The 27,196-nt window shown below is 38.7% G+C and overlaps 1 protein-coding gene across 1 annotated transcript in view; it reads right to left on the reverse strand.

The window, feature by feature from the left end:
- Positions 1 to 3,288: 3,288 nt before the first annotated feature.
- Positions 3,289 to 27,196, reverse strand: part of TPRG1 (tumor protein p63 regulated 1) — a 146,959-nt gene continuing 123,051 nt past the window's right edge. Inside the window, exons 5-6 of the mRNA XM_032298274.1 lie at positions 17,966 to 18,119; positions 3,289 to 7,966 (exon numbers count right to left, since the gene is read on the reverse strand). Coding sequence (XP_032154165.1) covers positions 7,772 to 7,966; positions 17,966 to 18,119 — 349 coding nt within the window. The 3' untranslated portion in view covers positions 3,289 to 7,771. The remainder of the gene's footprint in view (positions 7,967 to 17,965; positions 18,120 to 27,196) is intronic.

Below are 27,196 nucleotides of genomic sequence, written 5' to 3' on the forward strand. Positions count from 1 at the left end.
ACAACATCTAGTACGTGTTTAGGCTGCATGGAAACTTGATAGCCTATGGTCAAGTGTTAACTTACTTTCTTTCTTTCTTTCTTTCTTTCTTTCTTTCTTTCTTTCTTTCTTCCTTCCTTCCTTCCTTCCTTCCTTCCTTCCTTTCTTCCTTCAGAGCCTTGCTCTGTCACCAGTTTGGGGTACAATGGTGCAATCGAGGTTCACCACAACCTCTGCCTTTCAGATTCAAGTGATTCTCCTGTCTCAGCCTTCCTAGTAGCTGGGATTACAGATGCCCATCACCACGCCCAGCTAATTTTTATATTTTTAGTAGAGGTGGGGTTTGGCCATGTCGCCCAGGCTGGTCTCGAACTCCTGACCTCAGGTGATCCACCTGCCTAGGCCTCCCAAAGAGTGTTAAGTTTCTAATGGAGCCCGGTCTCAAGCCAACTGCTGTTTTACATATATATATATATATATATATATGTATATGAGAGGATGATGTCTGGGAGGATGACATATATCCTCCCATATATATATGTCTGGGAGAATGGCATGTCTGTGCCTAAAATTCCGAGGATTACCCAGTGATTCACCAAGAAGGACTGAACAAAGTTTCCATGCAGCATCAATTTCTGCCACAGATACTTTGAGCACCTTTGAATGTGCTGGGGTATATAGCCCAAGTAGCAAGGCAGATTACATAGTAGCCTGGACCTGTTTCAGATTATTCTCCTATTCTGTGCTCTACTCAATACTGGCAGCCTTTTGGATTACTTGCTCAATATATTCAAGTAGCAGATCCAAATGAGCTGTATGTTATCTTCACATCTAAAGAACCCCCTTAAGTATCAAGGGGTTAACTAAGAAAGTTAGTCATGTAGGGCAGCAGTTTACCATTTACCTTAGGGTGTGTATATTCACATGCCCCAGACCACTGATCCTCTACAAAATTAACTAATGTGACTTTTTGGTGACAAAGAAAAGAATTTGAGGCAATACGTTTCCATGTATATGTCTTATACAAGTGTTACAACAGTTTCTACTTCCTGCTTTCCTGCTTTAATCAACATGATATCATCAATGAAATGGACCAGCATGATGCTTTGTGGAACAGAGGTGATCAAGATCCCTGTTGACTAGAATATGACATAAGGTTAGAAGGTTGATATAATAACCCTGAGTATATTGCTGTCTCTACCAGCTGAAAGCAAACTGCTTCTCATAATCTTAATGATAGGTTAGAAAAGACAAGAAAAAGGAAAAGAAATTCCAGATCAATACGTGCATACCAGGTGCTAAGGAATGTATTGCTGGGCTCAAGCAACAAAACTACATGTAGATCAATAGCTGTAGCTGGAGTCAGCATCAGATTAAATGTATGATAGTTTATTCTCATTCTGCATTGTTTCTAAACTTATAAACAAATCTGACTCCTAAAAAGTAAGTGAACAAGTGTGATTTAGTAAAATAAATCCCAAAATAATGGTAACATTTTGCTGACTTATATCAATAAGACAACTGAAGAACAAATATGGGCACTGATGCCAAGGGTATTAGATCAGAGGTATAATGTTGGAACATGAAGAATTTATGGATTAGAGTGGACCAGGCCAGGATTCTTGATCCAATGTATTTGGGACACTAAGAGTGGCTCTAATAGTTTGCTTTGTTAACTAAACCATTGACCTAAAGAAAGTATACATTAATGAACTGAGGAAATGCCAGAGGAAGGCATCTAACTTTGGTGAGATCAGGATGCTAAAGTGGTTTTATTATGTAAAATCTTAGCCTCTATGGCTCATAAGAAGTTCCAAAGAGGCTTTCAACCCCAAGGCCAGAAATACATTTATGAAGGAAATCCTACCATTCTTGAATAGTTCCATGGTGGCTATTCTCAGTGGACACGCATGGCAGTGGAAACTGCTACCATTAAATTGGGATCCTTGAATTTAATCAGGATGGTGGTATCCTGGAGTGGCTGGTGCCGTTTCAAGTCAGTCTTCGAATCACTTCTGTTTCTACAGGTTAAATAAGACTTAAATAGGCTGTCCTATTTTTGTTCTAGGAACATCATGATCAGCTAACTAATTCCAAAGAATTCTCTGGATCAAGCCATTCTGTTTACTGCTTTGGCTCTGCTGTCCATCACAAAACCATGCCCACCTTGTCCTCTAAACTGAAGACAGAAAAAAACTCACTTAAAAACAATGTTGTTTGCCAGATGCTAGAGAAGAGTGAGTTTAACAGTGACTTAGGCAAAATCTACAGGGTAAAGTGTTAAATAAATAATTTAGAAAATAAATTAACAGATAAATTAAGTAGTTAGAAAACAGTAAAGTGGTCTCATTTGTGCCTTGAATGAGTTTACTCAATCAGGAAAACAGTTATATATTATAGTATGAAGTTATTCATACATTTCATGTGAACAAATAGCATGATAGAGAAAACCTGGATTTTATTAATAACAGTAGAATCACAAATAAAAATTCCATTCTAATTTGCACTGATTAGTCCATATATGAACTGCCAAGCCATGCGTTGAATATAATATTTTAAAAGAAGTGTTAACCAAAGAGAATAGCCCACAAGCAAGAGACAAGCTCGATAAGGACTCTGGATAATGCATCATATTTTAAAACGATTGTAGTAACTGGAGTTTCATCTCTAAATACAAAATAAAACCACTATCATTAGTGGTTTGGGAGAGCACCTGTCTTTATTTGAAGTGTGAGCATGTGAACTAGGAAACTGATTTATTTCGGATATCTTCACAGGAAGATCCAGTAACAAATCTATACATTTCCAAGGAGAAAGGTTTAGGTGCAATGTTCAGTAAAACCTTCTACTGGTAGTTGCTCAGTAGAGGAATTAACTGCTTTAGAAACAAGAAGTTCTGTGCTCTTGGAATGTTCACACAGAAGCTAATTTTCCATCTGCTGTGCCTGTTTTGGTTGAAGGCATTCCTGCAACCTCAAACAAAGGATGTTAAACGACCTGACCTGTAAGGTCCCTTCGAATCTTAGAATCCATGAAGAGTGAGCAGGCAATATAAAAGAAAGGAAAAGGAATTTCTGAGATGCATGGGGCAAGCACTGTGGGCAGGCCACGACAGACAAGTTGGCGATTCACAAATCTTGATCTCTACACATCCATCATATGTCACGATCTGTCATATCTCCCTTAAAAATACAGGAGTTAATTAAACTGGGCTTGCAAATTCCATTTGGCTTCACTGAAAAGGGGACTGAGATGTTTACTAAGAACTTTTAAAAATTGAGTGTAAAACAGCACATGAGATACAAGACCTAGGTTGAGAATCAGTGTCCTGACTTCATTCCTCATATTTCACATTGGCTGTGGGCCTGCAATGAAATATGGCTCATTTTTTTTTTTTTGTCTTCGGCTTTGAGGCTAAAGAGAGGGTTTAGCAGAAGATATCATAATTCCTTTTTGTGGATACAGAATTATCCCAAGCAGTTGTCACATCAGGTAGAATAAGACAAGTATCGATCGACTCTCTGTAACTCCAAGGCCTCAAACAGAGTTTTTCCTTAGCCTCTGGGGAACTGGTATCTACAAGGAAATCAAGAGGCCTAGTCCCCTAACTGCTTTCGGAGCACGTTGTGGGAGGTGCAGACCAAAGGTGAATTTACACATCAGTGACTAAAGTTTCCTGCCACTAAGCATAAGAAGTCACTCATGAGCAGCGTCCCTAAACCACAGCTACAGGATGTGGGCACAAGCCCTTGTATAATTGTTGGCCAAGAGCCAATGAGCATTCATCCCTGTGCAAATACCTTGGCTTTTTTATGTTGTCGTTAACCTTTGAAAACCACAGGCATTAGTCTCTCTCTTTCTTCCCCTTGGCACAAGTCATCTTCTTTTCTCCAACTTGGTCTCTTGTGTGTAAAGAATTTCTGAGGAGCTTTTAAGCCTAAATTTAATACTTTTGCCCTCCCCTCTCCTGCCCTACAGAGTGCCAGCAGAGGTAAGCTGCCTTACAAAATATCTGCTGGCTCTGCTAGCTTCCGCGGCTTTGTTTGGGCCTTTTTATCAGATAGGAAATGAGGGAGTTCTATGAGTGTCCTTAGCCTTTAAGAAAATGAAGGCAATTTCTAGAAATTCCTCCGAAACAACTGTGCCCTATTGTTTCCTCACTTCAAAACGATCTCAACAAGTATGATACATCCATTCAGACGGCGTGTCTTTCCCAGGGAATACAGATAATATATTGCAAAGAGCAGTGGGTAGGAAAAGAAATTGGAAAATTTAGTCTAATCTCAGTATTTCCAATAATTCACCATCTACTTTTTGAGAAATTTCTTTCCAGGTTCTAGGCCCTTGTTTCATGTTCTGCAAAATAAAAGCGCTGAATTTACATGGTTTTTCTGCATTCTTATCACCAGGACTCTATAAATTGGCTTCCTAAGAGTGTTTCAACAAAGGATGAGTAAAAAATGGACCTCAAGGTGAATGATTCAAAAGTAGCCAACTTATAAATGAGTTTCTCTTTTCTGCCTTAGATTACCAACAACCAAAGGTTAGGTCTCCAAAAAGGCCCAATTGACCACTGAGCACTCAGTGAGGAGTGAGTCCCGGTAATCGTTTAAAACTCCTCCTGTTGTGTCAAAAAAAAAAAATCGATCTGCTCTGAACTCTCTCACCCTCAGAACTGCCTAAGATGTATCAGCAGACTGTGAGGCATTTGTCAATGGAGCTGTTCAAGCAGTTTCTGAAACAAAGCTTATCAGAGATTTTTCAAGTGGAAATCGCTGAATGAGATAAAGATCAAATAATGAAGACCTCCAACCATGACATTTTGGTTACGAAATGCTTTGTACTGTACCTGATGTATCTTGTGTCTAAACCTATTACCAAACAAACTCATGATGCCATTTGCAAAACTGTACTGGTAAGTTCAGATGATAGCCTGATAAAAATTCCAAGCGTACGTATAGGTCCCCCGGTTTGTGACCCCCTGTTGAGCTTAAGGACAAGTCCAAGTAAGAACACCAAGTGCAAAATAAGAAAACCATAGTCAGTAGGTCCATGGGAGTGAAGAAACAATTTCTGGAGGAAATTTAGTTCCCTTGGATGTTTTCCCACCTTCTGCTGCAAAAGTCTCATCACTCTCTAGGCAAATACTCAAAGCTTTCTATTCAATACAAGAATTTCACCTCATTTCACTGAATCCTCACAAGATGAAATAAGCAAAAGTAATATAATTGTCTCCAGTTGCAGCTGAAGAAATTAAACCTTAAGAAAATCATGGAAATTTTTCAGGGTCTCCCTTGATTGATCCAATTCTTTCTTAAGAAAAAAATGGGTCTAATTCACTAATTACTAGCAACAATTTTTTTGGAAAATCCTAGGGTCACTGACCTTAAGAGCTTATGTCAACCATTTTTCCAAATGATATCATGGAACAATTTCTCTCACAACAGCTACTTTAGTCTTTCCTTAAACATGTCAAGTGATGGGCTCACTGTTTAAAGAACCCATTCCACCATTGAAAATTTACAGCTGTAAGAGGTTCTTTCTTATCTTGAACTGCTATCCAAATTCCTGAATCTTCTCACCCTTTGGTCATAATATTGCTTTCTAGATCCCATTTATCAATTCATGGGATATCCTATCTATGATAGTTTTTATGAAACGTGAAGGGAATTCACAAAGACTCTCATGTCATCTCTGAATTCACTCTTTATGCAAAACAGCTTTGCTTCCATTCAATGCTTATCCTATTGTTACAGACTGGCTCTCAAAACTAAGAACCATCTCCCTCCTGTCCTTCTTTCTGAATTGTTTCCATTGATGATGGTGCACTGTGTCCTTTAGAAGGTCACTTGGGAACAGTCTGGCTTAGGTTACAAAGGGAACAAATGTGCAGAGAGAAGTCGATTGTCTGGCTGATCCTTAAATGGTAACTCAAAAGAATGTGTTGGACATTTCAGAGGCTTCTGCCAATAAATGCCACTATCTTGAGGCAAATGGGGATTTTCGGGCAGCAGTATTATAATAATTTGCCAATTATGCCTGCTTCAGAACCAGTGCCAAAACAATACAACGACTTTTCATTCCACTACTGTTGACAGGACAGCTATGGATTTCAACATTTCCTTTTAGAGTCTGAATAGAAGTTCCCTGCCTTGGGGACTATAACAATATTTGCAATCATGGGGGGAAGAAAAAGTGGGTGCTATAAAGGCAGAAGAAAGGGAAAGAAAAAATATTAATGGAAGTAAACAAAGACAAAATAAAATGAGGGTTATTCAAGGTTTGGAATTTAAATGCCTGCATCAAACTGATGTTTATAAATATATCAGAGGACAAATCTTCAAAATTGAGGAAGCAAGCTTTTCAAAGAAAAAACATTAAAATTCACAAAAGCCCCCCCAAAAAAGTTAGCTGGAATCTTCAACCTAAATATCAACCAAGAGGTGTCCAATGCGAGTCTTGGGAAAGGCAAAATAGCTTTTGTAGCAATGTGTATGTAGTCAACATTCAAAGTTTTTTATTCTAAATAAATGGAAATAAAATAAGATTCTAAATAAAAAAAGAAAAGAAACTTGAGAGATGCAAAAATATGAGGTAATTTCCTGGGTTGTTGAAAATGAGATCTAAGTCAAGAAGAAACAAAGAGGAAATAAGAGGGAAAAGAGCAAGGAGAATAGAGTGGGTTAGGACAGTGTTTTTGAAAACAAGGTCTTCACAACCCTCTGCAGTCCATGGGCATTCCATATACAGCACCTCTGAGGCCTACAAAGAAAGATGGCTGTGGCATTCTCACCCTCATTCCAACCATAGTGATCCTACTTTTATCTGCTTTGTATATTCTGCTTCTGCAAAAGATTTCACAAGAAGAAAAGGATCTGCTATTAAAAATGTATTTGAACAGAAGACGGCAAAAGTAAATGAGGTAGAAACCAAGTGCAGGATAGATTGAAACAGTCTTGGAGTAAGGATTCCATTTAACAGACTGTGTTAGTAATCGGATGAGTAGAATTAAAAACCTGATCTAATAATAAAGCTGTAAGAACGGTAAGGAGAAATATGTGAGCAATTTTAAAAAAGAATGAGCTTCAAGTTTGACATCTTGGCACTGGAATAAAATGCTAAGCCATATAGAGATGTGATAGTATATAGGATATAATTGGTAAGGAATGTAGAGAAATCAAAATTGACAGAATTCAGGTATGGATACCTGAGACCACATAAATGCTACAGAGAAATCCAGGATTTTGATGATGCTCAATGTAAGAGGCCACTGGAACACTGATATGTAGATGATTGGCAGACAGAAATGCAAAGCTGAATATTGGAATAAATATTGGGAATGGGAATATAAATTTGGAAGACTTCCTTATAAAGTCGTAGCTAAAAATCTAGAGACAGTGAGAACCCAATGAGAGAATAAACCAGGATAAGAGGGCTAAAGACCAAGACCTTTAAAAAAAAGATGCCTATACTTAAAGAGCTGAAGTAACAAGACCTAAAGAGTCTTCTTTCCTGTGCAATGATCAGGCACTCATTTGATAACAATATTTGATAGTCTCAGCAGCATTTATGTTCTAGTTTTAAGGAAATTTGGTTATTCTTGTACGAGGTCTAAAGTGTGTATCTATCAGTCCAATCAAGCTTTTAAATTTCCTGAAATACTAAATATTCAAAATCATGAAGTATTATTTAAAAGTAATTAATTGTTTCAGTCCAAAAATAGGGTGGGTGATAATGGAATTTTCCAAGTGACGTATCTATGGATAATATGCTTATGGTACCAAAAAGACTCTCAAAAACCAATACTCCCACGGGCGAGGGAATAGCCAAGTTTGTTGCGGTTTCCAATGAATGACATCAGCCCTGTGTAGGTCTCAATCAAAATGGGTTCGGTTAACACCATCAGTTTCTTTCCTCTTCCAGATCCAATTGAATTCTTGTGGTCATTCTGGATAGCTGGAACAAGCTTAGACACAAACCCAGATAACTGAAGGAGAGAAAAAGCACACAGTTAGTTATTGCAGATTACGTTGAGACATATACTCACTTCCCCAACCAGTCTTCACCAAAGTTGACTTCTCTCCTGGGGCTGCAGTCTTACTTCTTAAACACAACTGATTAAGTTTAACTCTATTAAGTTAATACAATTAATAACTGTGCTTGGTTGGGTGCTGTGGTTCACCCCTGTAATCCCAGCACTTTGGGAGGCTGAGGCAGGTGGATCACAAGGTCAAGAGATCAAGACCATCCTGGCCAACATGGTGAAACCCCGTCTCTACTAAAAATACAAAAATTAGCTGAGTGTGGTGGTGTGCACCTGCAGTCCCAGCTACTCGGGAAGCTGAGGCAGGAGAATTGCTTGAACCCAGGAGGTGGAGGTTGCAGTGAGCCGACATCGTGCCACTGCACTCCAGCCTGGCGACAGAGCGAGACTCTGTCTGAAAAAAAAAAACAAAACTGTGCTTAACTCAGTTAAGACTAACTTTCATCAGGCCCAATTTTGCTTCTTAGAGTCAGAAATAATATGTGATTTTTCAGTTTGTTTACCATCCATTTTGGTTTTAGCTGCTTTAAGTTTTTTGTTTGTATACAAATCATTTCCAACTAACTCTCTTTGTCTCTAATAGATAAAACGGCACCTGAAGTTACCTAAGAAATATTAATAAACCACCTACAACACATTCCAGGAACATTTTAAGTGCAGTGAACAGATAGGCAAAAAAAAAAAAAAACCCTGCTGTCATGGAGCTTATATTCTCATGATTGCAGACAAAACGTATTAAGAAAAATTTTGATGGTGATAAAGTCTGGAAGGAAAATAAAATGTGGGAAAGGGCTAAAAAGTAATGAAAGTTAGAGATACTTCACATACTGTATTCATGGCAAGTCTTTCTGAGGAGGAAAAACTTGAACTGAGACCCACATAATAAAAAAGAGCTAGCTATATGAAGAAGGAATTCCAAGTAGAAAACACAGCACCAGCAAAAGCTGTAAGGGAGGCATGAATTTAGCGTCTTCAAGGAACACAGAAAAGGCCTGTTAGACAGAAGTCTAGGGCTCAAAGGAAAGAGGATGGAGCACTAGGTATGAAGAGTCTTTGGAGCCATATTAAGGGCTTTGTATTGATGTGATTTTAAGAAGGAGTTTAAAGTTGTATAGGTTTTATTTTAAAAATGGTAATAATCCTAGCTGCTACGTGGAGTCTAAAATGGAATGCTGTTAGGGTTAAGAATGGAAGCAGGAAGACAAGACGAGTTTGGAATTCACTTCAGGAGTCCAGGCAAGATATGATGGTGGCTTGGACAGTGCAGCAGTGGAGACCATGAGAAATGGCTAAATTAGGCTCTTTGGGGGTGGTGGGGTACAGCCAAGGAATTTACTGGTATGATTGAATTTAGGGATGAAGACAAGAGAAGGATTAAAAATGACACCCAAATCTTTGGCCTGAGCAACTGGGTAGATAGTGATATTATTATTGAATTGAGAAAGCCTAGGAGAGGCACAGATTGGAAATGGTAAGATATAGGGATGGAGGATTTTGCTGCAGACATGTGGTTTGAGCTACCTCACAAGGAATCCTCTCAGAGATTTTCAATAGGCAGCTAGATATAGAAGATAGGACCATGAAGAAATGTACAGATAAAAAGTCCATGTCTATAAATTTTCTATAATAATAATCACAGACCCAGAAGTCAAGAATGATATTCATAAAGTGAAGTTAATAGCCTAAACATGATAGGGTATGGGAGAGAGAGAAGGAATTAACAAATTCAGGAAACTCTTGTTGGATAAGATACTAGGCATTGCGGGCAATGTAGAAGGGATTTGATAGGTAAACTGAGGTTCTAAAGGTTACAGGGATCTGTCCAATACCAAAGAACTAGTAAATGATTGAGCAAGGGGTTGGACGCAGGTCTCCTGATTTAGCTCCTGAAGTCCTCTCTGTTATGAGCAGGATTATAAAATCCTAATTTTTAGAAGATTCAGTTTTAAAATTCTGCTATGTAGGGAAGGATTCCTGTTCCTCATTTGCCAAAGAGAAAATATTACACTCATTAATTTTTAAACCATGTTCCTTAGGACAGTAGATCTCTTCATAGATTGGGTGACTACATGTAATTTATCATCCAAACCTAAATTCTTTTGAAAAGAAACTCTATTGTAAATCATGTTGGGGCAACAGGTACCTGAGGGTTTGAGGAAAAGTTGTCAACAAAAAAACAAAAGCCAAGCAGGTAATTTGTTCTAGTCCCTTCAATCAAATCAATCAGAGCTGCTCTATTTTTATCATCAGTTTTATATATTTGAGTTCCAAGTAAAATTTTATTTCCAAAAGGCTTCTTTTTAAATGACAATCGCTTGCCTAGGAATCTTTAGCTCTGGCAATCAATGATTTAATCCAAAAGGATCTATAGCACCCACTCTCCAACACATCTCTCAAAACCAAGCTTAAATCTTACATCTTCCGCAATGCCTTCCCACATACTCAAGGGAAATATTAACCTTTTTTTCTATTATGTTTTACCTTGACCTATACCTCCACCCAATATTTCATCTGATTTTTTATGAAGTAGGGTCAAAAATGTGGCTGTCTGTACAGCTAAACCAAAGTTTCTCCACCTTGGGACTATTGCTCCTTTAGGTCAGACAACTTTTTGCTATGGGGGAGAATGTCTTCTGCACATAAGGATGTTAAACAGCCTCTCTATCCTCCACCCACCAGATACCAGAGAGGCTTCCACCCCAGATGTAACAACCAATAATGTCTCATTGGGACACTGGGACATCGTCAAATGTCCCCCATGGGCAAAATCACCCTCTCTTGAAAACCACTGAACTAAAGGAAATGCAGGAGCAGGCGAAGCTGGTCTTAAGTTAGATCTGTGGTACTCACTAGCTGTGTGATTTTGGGCAAGTTATCTAACCTCTCTTGATTTTATAGTTCCTTTGCCATAAAATAAGAATGTTAATAGCATCAAACTTATCAGGTAGTGTTAAAGATTAAGTGAAATATAGCTTGTATGCAAACTGTGAATGGAGGTGTGCAGACACATGCACCTGTGTGCTCATGCATTATATAAAGGGTTAGGAAAGCAGAATGAGACGAGCCTGAAATTTGGAGTTACATTGCAAAGGCCATAAAGGAATCTTGTTGCCAGTAATCAATAAATATTAACTGTTTAATCATCACTGACCTCATCCTCATCACCATTATCAAACCATGAGCTCTTAAAAATCAAAGTATAATTCATCTCAACAATTCTATTGCAACACTCTGGATTATCAGAATGCCTTTTCATAGATCAATAAATCTTGTCCAGTTGGATTATTGAATGCTTCCTCAGGCTTCATCATAAACTTCATTTCATGAGAATCCTCTGTGGCCTCAAAATCAAAGTGCTAGAAAGTAAAAGTTGGTACTATTTCATACTCAATGAACTTGGCATTTCACTGGAGTCAGATGCCCTTCATTTCTAGTCATTTCTAGGAGCCCCTTTAAAGCCAGGGGTGGGCATGGTTACAGACAGACAAGCAGGGTGACAAGCAGTGCATTGAAGGAGAGGCAGACAAAAGGCCAAGTTCCTGAGCTGGCTCCTGAGCATTTCAAGCACCTGAACTAAATCTATGTGCCAGGAATGCTTGTCATCTGATATGAATGCCACCAGCCACATACTTTTCTCTAAAAGCTTGTATGCACCCACCTCTGGCTATCTCTTTTATTTCAGTCCCAAATACAGAGGACCAGATTTTAACAACTCCAGTTACGCAGGGGCTGTGTGTTGGTTAGGACAAAGTATAGCAGTGTGCCTGGTGGGGGCTGGGGGCATACAGTATTATTCTTGACTTTCCACCAATTATTTACCAGCTAAGTGCCTGGTCCACAGGTTTGCTTTAGGTGCAGTCTGCCAACAGTTCATTGCCTAGGGTATCAGTTTTCTTTATTACAACCATCACTTGCTTCCTGTTTACACTGAGTAAAGAGACCAGGTTTCACGCCTGTAGGCCCACATTCCTCAGCTGAGCTGGTTTTCCAAGCCTGCAGGCTACAGGTTTTAGCCTCCCTATATCTGGAAGGAAGCCTCCTGTCATAGAGAGCAAGCCCGTCTAATACCCAGTACTTGTAATCACTTGAGAAGTCACATTGCTGGACAGACTATATATATCATCCTTGCACATTTTGCCTGGGATTATCCTTATAGAGACCCTGTGACTATAAATTCAAGTGTGTACATAGAAATAAGAAGAGTCGCCGGGCGCGGTGGCTCACGCTTGTAATCCCAGCACTTTGGGAGGCCGAGGCGGGTGGATCACAAGGTCAAGAGATCGAGACCATCCTGGTCAACATGGTGAAACCCCGTCTCTACTAAAAATACAAAAAATTAGCTGGGCATGGTGGTGCGTGCCTGTAATCCCAGCTACTCAGGAGGCTGAGGCAGGAGAATTGCCTGAACCCAGGAGGTGGAGGTTGCGGTGAGCCGAGATCTCGCCATTGCACTCCAGCCTGGGTAACAAGAGCAAAACTCCGTCTCTAAAAAAAAAAAAACAAAACAAAAACAAAAAACAAAGAAGAGTCAGTGGCTTCTTTCTTCTTACACAAGAGAGGCTTCTACCCATTGTAATTTCCATCTTCACCCTATCCCATCCCCAGCCCTTCTCTCTGAACACATGCAAATATGCACACATACGCACACATACATAGTGCTCTTTAACTTTAGCTAAACTGATTTAGTCTTTATCCAAGAACACTTTGTATACATTTTGTAGTTTGCAGCTTTTAAGCATGTTTCTTCTACTTAAAATGTCTTTTCCCACCTCGTTTGATGCTTCAATCACCCATACCTTAAGTTTCATATCAAATGTTATCACACTTGTTAACTTTTGGGCTTATCTCTTCCCACTTTTGGGCTCCTATAACGCCCTGTGAATCTCCCTATTTACAATCTAAACACTTTAAATTATCATCTATGAAAGCCATTCCTGCCTCCTCCCTCTACGCCCTAAGTATCTGTAGGGCGAAATCAGTTTTATTCTTCTTGGTAATCCAGAACATTGCTCATCACGTAGTCATCACTGCCGAGTAGGTACTCAGTGACTGTTTGTTGAATGGATACAAAAGGCAAACAAAGGGCTAAGAATACAAAGTTATATCGGATTGCTAAAACACTGGTTCATTTTCATGAACCCCTTGAAAAGATGGACAAAACTACAGGAAAGAGGAAGAATGGTTGGTCTGTAGATTATTACGATTGCAGAGCATGCATAATGCCTTCACTGCTATTCATCTGGATTTAGTATTAGTCCCTCCCAGCAGTATGCTCCACATACTCCCGGAACCCAGCAAAGTCATGGTTAAAAAGGAAACAGTAAGGATACAAGTTGCAAATACAAAGTGGATGAAGTCATTGAGGATAATTGAGCCAGGTTGTGAGATACAATATTACACCATATCATATCAATTAATATGAATGTACATACACAGTGTCTCTCTCTCTATCCCTCTCTGTCTCTCTCTCTCTCTCTCTCTCTCTCACACACACACACACACACACACACACACACACACACACGATTCTTTCAGCCTTATACCCATTTTCCTGAGTATTAGGAAGCTGGGTGTTCCATAGAGCTATTATCGTATGACCTCAGTCACTTAATCCCCCTGATTAAGTGTCCTCAAAATCTTGCTCTGTCACTGAGGCTGGAGTGCAGTGCTATAATCATAGCTCACTGCAGACTTGCACTGCAAACTCGAACTCCTGGGCTTAAGCAGTCCTCCTGCTTCAGCCTTCCAAGTAGCTGGGATTATAGGTAACTGGAATGGGAATACAGGTACATGCCACCATGTCTTAAAATTTAATAAAATAAGTTACTTTATTAAATTTTTTTAAGAGACATGGTCTTACTATGTTGCCTAGGCTGGTCTTGAACTTCTGGCCTTAAGCAATCCTCCCACCTTAGCCTCCTGAGTCACTGGGATTACAAACATAGGCCACCACCACTCATGGCTCAAGTGTTCTTATTTTTAAAACAAAGATACATACCCTTTTCTTACAGGGGTTTTGTTAGTTGAATTACATGAATATATTCAAACTGTAATCAATAGATATTAAGTACAATCATATAATAGTACTATTTTTTATGTCTCATAATATTCAAAGCAGTGCCAAAAAGCTATTTTATTTTATATTTTCACAATTGTTTTATATTAGTAACACAACATATGGACATGAACAGACTGGGACAGTTTGGTGAAGCAGGGAGATAAGCAAGACTGTCTGGGAAGAGGCCATTAGACCAACATATTTGCCAGATGTAGAAGTGGTATAGAGTTAGTGAGATGGAAACAGTGTATTTTGACATAGCATTGTATAAACTTTACAGCAATTTCATCGATAAATGTAAACAGACTTAGACACAGTATGAATTTGAATTTGAATGCTATTATGTCCATTAAAGTTCTTTCTTTGGGTACCTTCCTGACCCATGGCTGCTCAGCTTTGGCCCCGTGTTGTACAATCTGAAACCTATATTGTCGGTTCTACTCTACTGAGCTTCAGACCTAAATGTCTAACTGCCTGACAACCAACTCTACCCCAAGTTCTATAGAAACTCAACGTGTTTCAAACTCAACGTGTCATAAACTGAATCCCCAAACCTACTTTTTCCAGTTTTTGTCAGTCAAATGAATGGAATCACCGTCTACCGACGCCTGAAAACGTTTCATCTGTGACTTCTTCATCATCTTCAAAATCCTGTCAGTTACTTGCTTCCATTAATTCCCTCTCTTGAGTATCTCAAAATCTCCTCCTCTTCTTTCCCTTCCTACTGCTCCTAACTTAGTTTAGGCTCTTATATCTATTATCTAAGCCGTTATCACCCTAGTGAGGGCTATGTAAGATTAAACTCCAATTAACCCAAATTACACTTTATCTAAGAACCTTCTGTGTACTTCCACATGACTCCACTCCTCCTTTTTGCTTGATCCAAACTTCAGTTTCAGTTAATTAGAACTCTTAAAAATATTTGCATTTTCATCTGCCTCCTATGTTAAGCACTGCCTTCCACAAGGCAAGAACCTTGTCTCATTTCTGTTTATATGCTCAGCAATAATAATACTGCCTGCACTGTATTGGCATTAGAAAAATCTCTTGAATGAAGAGATTCTAGATATGGTAGAAGAAACGACTCTGGTTAAGAATAAGTTTGAATATTTTCATGTATTTTAAAATAATAATTTGTTCCATTCGATTGTAAATAATTTGAAAATGTGAAAATTTTGACTGTATAACTCTACTCTACGTTATTCCCTCCCCGTGCTACAGTAGTTTTCTTAAACTGGATTAAATTGCTTCAGGTATGTGATTTAGTGATGCATTTTCCCCATATTCTACTTTTTTCCTATTTCATTCATTAAAGAGATGGAAAAACCAGTTTATTAAACCCTTTTAAAATCTCATGTTTTTGCCAAAATACTCACATAAAAAGGATTCTAGATCCCCCAAATTATCTTTCTTCTTATTTATTCTTTTACATTAATATAACTGGGTCTTAATCAAAGCCAATCTTGGAAAATGTCTTAAACACAAATAATATTGTGACATAAAAACCAGCAACAAAAGAGAAACTAAGACTCAAAAACCTGGATCAAAGTACTCCTCATTTCACATTCCAGATGGAATCATTTGTTTTCCTAGAGAGCCGGGACTTTGGGTGGCCTTTGAATAAGAAATGGCTTGACAAATGAAAGTGCCAGACTATTGCTACAGGAAAAAAAAAACTTTAGAATAATAAATTAGGGAGAAAAGCCTTAAAGAAAATACACTTAACAGATCCAGGAAGTGGTTTCATAGGCTAAAAGTCAACCAGCTAACCATCTATCATGCTCATGTGTGTGCATGTGCTTCACACCTGCTATTCTTACTTCCATCCAGGAAGAGCTGCCATCAATTCCCGATTCAGCCTTTGCTACTGGGAAGGCTAGAGCAAAATCCAATGCTCTAGTCTACTAACTCCATTTGTGGGTATTTGGAAAATAATATTCCATCTCTCTTCGATATTTTACTTTTCATCTTGTTTTTGCATTGTTTGATTGTAGTTATATACAGCAGACTAAGATAAAACACAATCAGAAGTTAGAATGTAACAGTGTTACTTCTCTGCAGTTTATAGAACTTGTTCTTTAATTTCTCATGCTGCACTTCTTCCTGTAAAGGGCATTCAGGGAATAAGTCTCTAATGCACCAGGTATGAGGGATAAGAGGAGACTTGGCCCAGGAAATAATGGATGTACCAACTAAGGCAGTTAATATTTATTTTGATTTACAATAAAGTACGATTACTATTAATTCAAAAATACATATAATTTTAATATGTATCTGGTGGAACCAGATGTCGTTTAAAGCAGGGAAATGTCTTTGGGAAAACAGGTTATTATGCTCTTTAACTTAGTTTAACAGATGTTTTAAAAAAGAAACAAAGTGTTCTGCATTGTTAATAATAATTTTTGAAACAGAGTTTGAAGATTAAGGAACAATGTGTTATTATTAAGAACTTCTAGAAACAGAGACGTCTGATATTACATTTGAAGTTTGGGTCAAGAGCCATGATGTAAACTCCTGCTCTACTTCCCTGAAGCCCTCAGTGAGTCTATTCTCATATTCTTGCCTTCAGGGAGGTGTTAGGTTGTTCTTATTGGTTCTTATTTTCTTTGTTTTGTTGACTTTCAGTGGTAAAGAGTCAGGCTAGAGGCTGATGTTGATGCTTGGGTTGAGAAACTGTGAAACAGGAGTGTTTCATAAGGAGGGGCAACATGATCCATATACCAAGCTATTTTAGTGTCAATAACAGCGTGGAGCCCAAGAGAAACCATGACACTCAAAACCCATGAGGACATTTGCATAATTCTTGAGAGGAACATTGACTTTTCATGGGAGAATAATGTAATTCAAGGTGATTTCATCTATATATTAGGGGGGGAATGAAGACTCCATCTAGCCGGTAATCAAATGTGTGTTGCCTCAAATTCTTTTTAAAATCCCCAGGATGTATGAATTCAAAATATTTTCACACACATACATATATATATAAGTGTGTTTAATGCAAGAAATGTAATATATGCCATCAACCACAGAAAGTCTTCAGATGCAGATTGCTAAATTTTGAATTTATAGCGAATAAAGAATTGTAATATTCTGAAATACTGACATAAATGTAATGACATAATATAAAAGTAAACATAAAAAGGACAAAGAAGGTAAGAATTTCTAGTTCTATAAGCATACTCATGTGTATATTTGGTTTTATTGAAAATATAAAGTTTGATCTTTCACTACATTTCAGCTTCAACTGTTTTACTTCTTGATGACTTAGAATGACCCAGTACTGCTTAAGACACCTGCGGGAGGTGAGAGAATAATAGAAGACTGGTCCCTTTAGAAATGAGTCCAAAATCTGCTTGATGAGATGAAATTTAAAGCAGAGGTATTCTGAATAGCTTTACACCTCATGGAGTATTTATACACACATCATTCCATTTAACCTTCCAATGGTCCTGTGAGGTTGGGAGGAAAGGCAGTGCTCATTATCTTCATTTGAGAGGTGAGACTACCAAGGCTCAGAAAGAGAAGTGACTTAATCAAGCGTGACCATAGAGCCACATCTGACTGTGTTTTACACTATTCCACATTTCCCTGAATAAAATGATTAGAATGTGATTATATGTGGGAAGGTGTATACACCCTGTAGGCAAGGCAGGCAATTAGCCAGGGGAAAGCAGCATGTTATATACAAATATAATGTATATTTACACATAAAAACGGCTTGATTCTTTACTAAAAAGTTCTATAAACCTATTAACGTTTTTTTCTATATAAACAGCTGGTTGCATTTTGTTTTATTTATTTTTTGTTTAGGAGTACGTGTCTCTAGATGCACATAGCTCCACCAACAAAGCTAATCTAACAGTCATACTTGAGATGCCTCCTACCTTGCAAATTTCAAGGAATTTCTCACTGGTGTATTTCATAGGGTGCTCAGTGAAAGTAGCATAAGGAACTTCGGTGGACCATGGGTTCCAGCGGGACAGTAGGGACTGCTCCTCCGGACTCCCCCAGTAGATCCTAAGGCCTTCTCCTTGTCTCCTACAAGAAAGGAGTTTTCCATTAGATTAGTCATTTCCATTAGATTAAAATTTTTTAAAAAAAGGACAAAAAATTGAATGATGTAATATGTCAGTCAGCCTTTATATTGCTGACAAGATAGGTAGCTTAATTCCCAAGTAGTTAAACTGTTCAAAGGATTTTAGGAGGTGAGGAAAAAAGGATGAATTTGGTTTCAAGCATAGGAAATTTATGGTGTTTGGGGGAATTCTCTGTGGAAACACCTACTTGGAAATGTGAGTCTGATACTCAACAGAACAGTGGCCAGAGTTGGAAATATGGATATTGATGTCATGCCAAGATTCCGATGGTAAGAGTTAAAAGAGAAAGAGAGTTGGGAGGCCGAGCGGGTGGATCACAAGGTCAAGAGATCAAGACCATCCTGGTCAATATGGTGAAACCCCGTCTCTACTAAATGCACAAAAAATTAGCTGGGCATGGTGGCACGTGCCTGTAATCCCAGCTACTCAGGAGGCTGTGGCAGAAGAATTGCCTGAACCCAGGAGGTGGAGGTTACAGTAAGCCAAGATCGTGCCATTGCACTCCAGCCTGGGTAACAACAGAGAAACTCCGTCTTAAAAAAAAAAAAAAAAAAAAAAGAGAGAGAGAGAGAAAGAGAGGAGGTATCAAAGAACTGACCAGTAATGGAACAATGCAGGTGGGAGATAGTTTCAAGAAGAAAGGAGATGGCATGACATTAACAACAGTTTCCACCAAAGCAAGAACAAGAAAAGACATGGGACCTCAAATGGTAGAACACACACGATTTTTGAGAGGAATGATGACCAATCAAAAGGCTCTGCAACTTCAGATTCTGAATCTCATTGTCCTCTATTTTCTGTACACATTCCATTCAGTGAAATTACAGCAACATGTCAAAGCTTGCAGAAAGACTATGCCTGCCCCTTTCTGTTAAGTTCACAGTCTTAATCCACAAGATGTGGTAGGAAGTGACTCTCTGGCATAGCCCAGGCCTGGTCGTTTAGTAAATCTAAGTGCAGAGCAAGAGAAAGTAAGTAAGCTTGGGAGACCAGGGAGTGAAGTCATGTTAGAGGAGTGTGGCCACATTGAATAACAAAATCATGTTTCTGTGGCCTTTTTTGCATGTGTCCATCAGAATTTATGGTTTGTGATTTTAGATATTTCTGAATGCAAAGAGATGCCTGGACGTTAAGCCAAACTCAAGTGCCTTGCATTCAACAAGCTTTAAAACTGAATTGCCTGTAATTCTAAACAGCCCTATGGAATATCACAGATGTCTCTTTTCTTCTAAAAATTAAATCCTGGGATTTCTGGAATAAAAACCAGAGCTTAATTGTGGTGCCATCACAAAACTGTCACTTCCTGTATTACAGAAGAATTCCTTTGGGAATGCTGTTATGGTTTCTGAATGTTTATCCATGTAGAGATGTGTATAAGCACAATTTCATACAAATGCATGTAACACTCCACTCTCCAATTGGTTAATACCTGAACTTCTCACAAAAGGAAAGTAAGAAAAGTCCCTGAAACATTCTGCTGGCCAGTACTCAGATTTTTGATGATTATATTTGAAAACTGACACCAACATTTTTTTGTACTTAATCCTTTGCTCGAGAAGAAAAAGAAAAAAAAAAAGAATATAGAAGAAAGAAAGAAAAATACGGAGGGAAAGAAAAATATTGAGAAGAATAGAAAAACAGAAGAAAAATATACCTCTAAAGTTTTCTTTCTTTCTCTCCTTCTCAGCTGATATACTGACATTCATTATTCCCCTGCACTTTTATTTTTTTGGCCTGACAATAAACTCTAAACTCAATGAATATTCTATGTGTGATGGTTAATGGCGCATTCTGGATTGAGTCCATTAAAACAGCTTGCACAATGGAATTATTTACTCCTTCATATGTCAATTTATTTGCTGGGTGCAATTTTGCTTTTATCCAAAGGGGATGAAAATCTGCCAAGATACCTTGTCTAATAAGTACACATTATATTCTTTTAACTTAGGGAAACCCCAAATGCAGTTTCATCATGAAATTCAAGAGGGACACTCTTTCTAAATAACCAGTCAATTTGACTATAACAGGGAGATGTGGTACACTTCCAAATATAAAAGTTCAGCCAAACTATTTTCCTGAGTTCCAGGGGTGAAAGCAAGGAGGATTAATCTAAAACTAAGTTATCTTTCAACGGTGGGGTTTCTCAAGCCTTCTAGCAAAGCTGTTAGTATCAGGGTGCTGTGAAAGACTATCATATTCTCTTCTGTCAAAGCCCATTAGAACAATCGTGGACTGCAGATGCCTTTATGACCAGAAATACTTTATTTAATAGTAACTTGTACTCACCATGAAAGAAATCATGGGAGCTAACAGAGTGGAGTGAAAGTGCAGTGAACTGTTGTCCCAGAATCCCGTGATACAGTCTTGGTTTTGACACTTACCACTGCTTGACTATGGGCAAGCTCATTTCTCTTTCTGAATTTCTTTCTGAATCTGAATTACTTCTCTTTCTGAATCTTCTGAATATGTTTTCCCATATTTAGAAAAAACATGACTTCCTCATCTGTTCTTTAGACTGTCTCTTTATTATTTTTTATTTTTTTAAATTTATTTTATTGCATTTTAGGTTTTGGGGTACATGTGAAGAACATGCAAGATTGTTGCATAGGTACACACATGGCAGTGTGATTTGCTGCCTTCCTCCCCATCAAATATATCTGGCACTTCCCCCCATGCTATCTCTCCCCAACTCCCCGCACCCCACTGACTCTCCCCTATTTCCCCCCAACAGACCCAAGTGTGTAGTGCTCCCCTCCCTGTGTCCATGTGTTCTCATTGTTCAACACCCGCCTATGAGTGAGAATATGCGGTGTTTGATCTTCTGTTCTTGTGTCAGTTTGCTGAGAATGATGCTTTCCAGGTTCATCCATGTCCCTTCAAAGGACACAAACTCATCGTTTTTTATGGCTGCATAATATTCCATGGTCTATATGTGCCACATTTTCCCCTTCCTGTCTATCATTGATGGGCATTTGGGTTGGTTCCAGGTCTTTGCTATTGTAAACAGTGCTGCAATAAACATTCATGTGCATGTGTCCTTATAATAGAACGATTTATAATCCTTTGGATATATACCCAGTAATGGGATTGCTGGGTCAAATGGAATTTCTATTTCTAGGTCCTTGAGGAATCGCCACACTGTCTTCCACAATGGTTGAACTAATTTACACTCCCACCAACAGTGTAAAAGTGTTCCTATTTCTCCACATCCTCTCCAGCATCTGTTGTCTCTAGATTTTTTAATGATCGCCATTCTAACTGGCATGAGATGATATCTCAATGTAGTTTTGATTTGCATTTCTCTGATGACCAGTGATGATGAGCATTTTTTCATATGTTTGTTGGCCTCATGTATGTCTTCCTTTGTAAAGTATCTGTTCATATTCTTTGCCCACTTTTGAATGGGTTTGTTTGTTTTTCTCTTGTAAATCTGTTTTAGTTCTTTGTAAATTCTGGATATCAGCCCTTTGTCAGATGGGTAAAATGCAAAAATTTTTTCCTATTCTGTTGGTTGCCGATTCAGTCTAATGACTGTTTCTTTTGCTGTGCAGAAGCTGTGAAGTTTGATTAGGTCCCATTTGTCCATTTTGGCTTTTGTTGCCAATGCTTTTGGTGTTTTGGTCATGAAGTCACTTCGTGTGAATAGTGTAGGCAGCTATGGTCATGATGCCAGTAACAATCATCTGGTTGGGACATACAGCAACCATAAGCAGTCTCAGGGTATGAATTCTCTAGTTTAGAAGCATCTAATTAGCCCCACTGAGCAGAACAAGTCCTACACTGCAAAGGTCACACCAAGTACTAACCTATCGTTCCAAGGGACTTTCAGGACCTACCATAACATTTTACAAACATGTCAAAGAACAAATCAGCTATTGCTCAGTGGAATTGCAGATAAGATTTATAAACTGAAGAATTTCAGAGCAAGAAGGGCTCTTGGAAGCTATAGCCCCGTGCTTCCTTTCTGTAGATGGAAAAAAACTGAGACTCAGAAAGTATCAGAACTTTTCCAAACCATCACTACAGGACAGGGATGAGGTAGCAAGAGTCCTGGTTTCCTGAGGCCTCAATCAGGGGTCTTTTTACCATTCTGGGCTACTGTAACACAATATATTCAAAGCTAAAGCCGTGCTACTGCATAACATAGCCTTATTTCCAATAGGCACAAAGTTAAAAGAATTGCTCTGAGGAGGCTGTCATCATTCATGGGTGAAAAAAGCCTCCCTAGGGAACCCAGCCAGTTATCAGAAGAAAACCTCTGTCTCAAAACATATGCATTCTTAAATATAGTAAATATGAGCAATGATGGGACTATAGGAAAGTAAGGTAGCACTGGGTGTGAAGGAGACAATTGCAAACAAGGTGAGTTGTCAGGGGAAGAACACTGGGTCTTTGGCCAGGGGCAGTGGCTCATATCTGCAATCCCAGCACTTTGGGAGGCCTAGGCGGGCAGATCGCCTGAGACCAGGAGTTCGAGACCAGTTTGGCCAACATGGTGAAACTCCGTCTCTACTAAAAATACAAAAATTAGGCAGGTATGGTGGCAGGCACCTGTAATCCCAGCTACTGAGGGGCTGAGGCAGGAGAATCACTTGAACCCAGGAAGTGGAGGTTGCAGTGAGCCAAGATCCTGCCACTGCACTTCAGCCTGGGCGACAGAGTGAGACCCTGTCTCACACACACACACACACACACACACACTCACACACAAAGAAGACTGGGTCTTTCTCACTGCTATGATGGGGTTAATTAAAGTCCTAAGTAAAGATTGCCAACATCAAATTATCAAGCAAATAAATATTTGGAAGTTTTCTTTCTGAAATTATACTTGGCATAAATCATGACTTTCGGTAGCTCTGTGTCTTTGGGCATTTCACACAGCCTTTCTGACCTCTAGGCGACAATAATCTTGTGAAAAACAAGAGGTAATGGATGATGAAATGTTTTGTTTCTATAAGGCACTATTCCACTGGCATGTATTGAGTGTCTGCTATGTACCATACTCCCCACTCTGTACTGTTAGAGATCTTATATTTTTTATTTAACCCATATAGTAATTTTGAGCTACTTTTGAAGACCTAGATGTAGTTACAGGAAATAAGTTAAATAATATGACCAGATTTAATCAGATCATCAAGTCAAGAACAGCTAGTGAAATGTAGTTTTTAAAAAAAAAGTGGGGGGAGGAAAAACACCAGGGTCACTGAACATAAACAAAACCAGAGAAGCAAATCTCTAGCACAGAGGAAGTGTTGGGATGCTTTAAGCCTGTCGTCACCTATTGATCCCTCTTTTTCCACCTGATTCTGGGTCCAAGAATACTTCTTATGTGTCCAGCTTCTGCTCCTGGGAGGAAATATGTAAGATTTCCCACTTGAATTGAAATCCATCGGGAAGACTTCCATTCAGATAGCTTAAATAAGCCTTTCAATTCTCTTTCCTTCAGTGTGAATAAGCCTAAGTTCTTAATTATATTTTCTGATGGGTTAAAAATAATCTTTTAGATCACCTTAGAGCTGATTCCCTAAAACATTCCAAAGTTCTCATTTTCAATTCCGCCATTTCCTTAGCACATTTTCTATGCAGAGTATAGAGAAATGAATCAAACTCAGTGACTGAACTCTAGAAGCTCATGATCTGACAATCTATGAGCTGATTTTACTATAAACTTTTTCCCCGACCTCAAAAAGCGCAAACAGAAACTTGCAAGTCCCATTACAGAAATAGAGGATCACTTATTACAATTATTCTCACTTTCTGTCCTCAAGGAAGCCAGCTGGATCTGGCCTCCATTGCAACAGTAGTGGAAGTAAGAAGGACAATATACTCTTTACCTCTAGTAAGTTCCAAAGCCTCCCAGAAAGAGACAGAGGCAGAGGATGGGTTCCATAAGCACTTGGCAGAAGAAGGTTTGTAGTAGTCACGGATTTTTAGGATCCTAAACTACCTGAATTGGAAAGCCTTTTGGAGAGGTGAGTTTCCAGATCTTTTATTTTATAGATATGTAACTGAGACCAGAGTTTTCAAAGATCACAGTTCTTCCTTCATTCATGTTAATTACATGTTCTCCTCAGTGACTCAGATTCAGAATTCTACTCAAACACTGCTGTCAGCAGGATAGAAGACCGAGCAATTACTACTTTAAATCATCACAGCAGACCAATAGACGTTTTGCCTTCTATACACACGAAAAGTAAAGACATGCTGAAGAGATGAGCTTTATGCTGTAGAAACTGCTCATATTAGCGGCAAAGGACACAGTCAGGAAAAACAAATATGACTTAACAACGCAAAAGGTGGCTGCAGGTTGGAAGGACGGAAAACATTCTTTGGTAACCAATTTTGTAAGAGAATAAATCATTTCTGGCAGGAAGGACTCCTCTCCTCTAAGTCCTCTTTAGCTGAGCTAGAAAATATGCCAGCCAGTCCTCAGTCTGAGTTAATATACTCATTCTGTGCATTCTTCTTTCTTCAGAGAGAAGCCACATGTCCTTTTGCATAGGGCAACATAGCTGGCTTCCTCTCCCTGAACTTCTCACTCTCCTTCTATCCTAGCCTTCAAAGGGTCTCTGTTAAGGCATTCGCCTACCTGTTACCAGGACTAAATGGGGACACGTAGCTCCCTAGAAGGAGAGATGGCGGCTTTCATTACTACCTCCGTCAGCTGCCCCTCCTTTCTACTCATCTCAAATCTCAAAGCTCCACCACAGAATTAAAAACATAGCTCGAGGCACCAAACCAAGATTTATGAGGAAGCACAGACATTAACTCTTGCTCTAAACGCAGGGCGTGTGCTTGTAAGTATGGGTGAGCAAACAGAGGGAGGCTGTGAGCAGGAGGAGGCGGGCAGGGCAGCGAGGGGGGGAGAGCAATTCAGAACAACATGATCTATTTTCTTAATGTCTCCTTTCCCCCTACCTTACAGCATGTATTGTTGAAAGGTGGCCTTCTAGGCCCATGAAATGTTAGTCTCTTGCTTATTTAATCTGGACAAAGGCAGGGACAGAGTTGGCACCCTGGAGGGTATTCAATGCTCCTTTGCTCATTGAATGACCTCAGAGGAAATATTTTCCATGACAAGAACCCAAAAGACGCTGGCACGGAGTCAGACAATAAGATTTGCAGAATGTGTTTACATTCTCTCCATGTCCCCAGGCTGTTCCAAACCCATGGGCAGGTGCTGCCTTTATCTGCTCTCTTTGCTCACCTGGCTCCCTCCCAGAAGTTTCCAGGGCCTTTAGCTCAGTGAGATTAACCACTTACTGGCATGGGTAACCAAGAAATGATATAGGTTATATTACTTGAGGCAGAGCAAGTAATAAATAAAGCAGATCAGCAGTGTTCATAAAGAAAAATTGAGGGGTATTATGGTGCCACTGCAAAAACCTTTGGTGAGAATTAGGAGGCCTGGGTTCAAAAGATGACTCTACCACTATTCAACTGGGTGATTTGAACCTCTTAGTTCTGTGGGCTCTGGGGATCTGTCTGTAATATTAGGGAGTTGAAACTAGATCATTTATAAGGTCCTCTTCTACGCTCAGTAAATTAAGATGTATGCTGAAAGACCAGAATAATTTGTGTTATGCTGGTTAGACAAAAAACCAAGAGATAACCCAAGGGATAACTTAAATGCATATGAGAAATTCTCAGAAGCCTACAAAGACCTGATCATTCTTCTCCTAAAAGGTGAAAAAAAGTGATCTTAACCTGCAGAAGAAAAGACCTGAGGTTAAATGAAGAGGAGAATTTAGGTAAGTGAGAGTGACTAATTATAAAAAGGGTTACCAAAAAAGATCATGGAATCTCCCAAGCTGAAAGTCCTTAAAAGAAATGTTTGTCTGCTTGGGAAAGTTTAAACGTGCTTGTCCTAGAGGTGGTCATGTTCATGGCTGAAGACAGGAAGACAAAGTTTCCAAACCAAAGGTTCAACCTAAGATTTCATGACTCACAATGTTGGAATATATATGTATTTGTGCAGTAAATATTGATACTAAAATAGACATGGCTGCTTACAGTGCCAGATACATAGAAACCACCTAATAAATTTTTGTTTAATGAAGATGAATGAATGAGTTTACAGACCAAGTCAGGGTGCCTGTCAATTTGAATGCTATAGTATTCCATTTTTAGAATGTTACATGTTATGGCAGTAAGTCTCTAGACTGGTAGTCAAAAAATTCTGTTCAAATCCTTGCATTTATAGTCATCTTTGTGGTTTACACTGGACACTTTTCTGGATGTGCCAATCTCCCCCTTATAAAATAAAGGTGACACTGGATTAGATTGTATCTAGTGGACACTCCAACTCTACACAAATGTAATATGTTTGACCCATCAGATTAGAGGATTATCAACCTTTAGGTTTCACTTAAATAACACAGATAAGTATTTTTCCCTAATGAATTAATTTGGATGAAAGTCATTCTCAAACTTACATATTTATTTTCTTAAACAGATTATACTAAACATAGCCATTTTTAATTACTTAATAAAAGTTATCAAAAACCCCAGATTTTAAGACCTACAAGGGATTTATTATTCATTTATGTCCTATATCCTTGACCCCTTAAATTTATCAAATATAGGTGGAAATCTAAATGTTACCCAAATTAATACTCGAAACCCTTACAATACTTTCCTATACTGCTTCTATGAAAGCAATCTGTTGTATATGAAGGGTAAGACTATTTGCCTGAAGCTCTGAAAGATTCTTGACTGCTAAGTTTATTGGTTCTTATGTCAGCTGTCTCTTCCATCACCATCAGGCTGCCATTTCTTGCTGTTATCAACATTCCTGACTTCAGCTGTTCTTTTTCGAATTTGTTTTTTCTAAACTTCTATTGACAGGGAAACTAGAAACACATTATTATTGGGATCATGGGCAAATAATAAAAATATCCTCTTTCTCAGCCTATTTATTCCAAGGAAAATGCAATGAATTATTAGAAAAAGCTTTGTTTTCTCAGATGCCATTTAAATGGAAAGCTAATTCAACGAAGTTGACAATAAAGAACTTTT

Source organism: Sapajus apella, unplaced genomic scaffold (genome assembly GCF_009761245.1).
Source record: "Sapajus apella isolate SASKATOON/1434 unplaced genomic scaffold, GSC_monkey_1.0 scaffold38, whole genome shotgun sequence".
In the NCBI taxonomy this organism is placed as follows: Eukaryota; Metazoa; Chordata; class Mammalia; order Primates; family Cebidae; genus Sapajus; species Sapajus apella.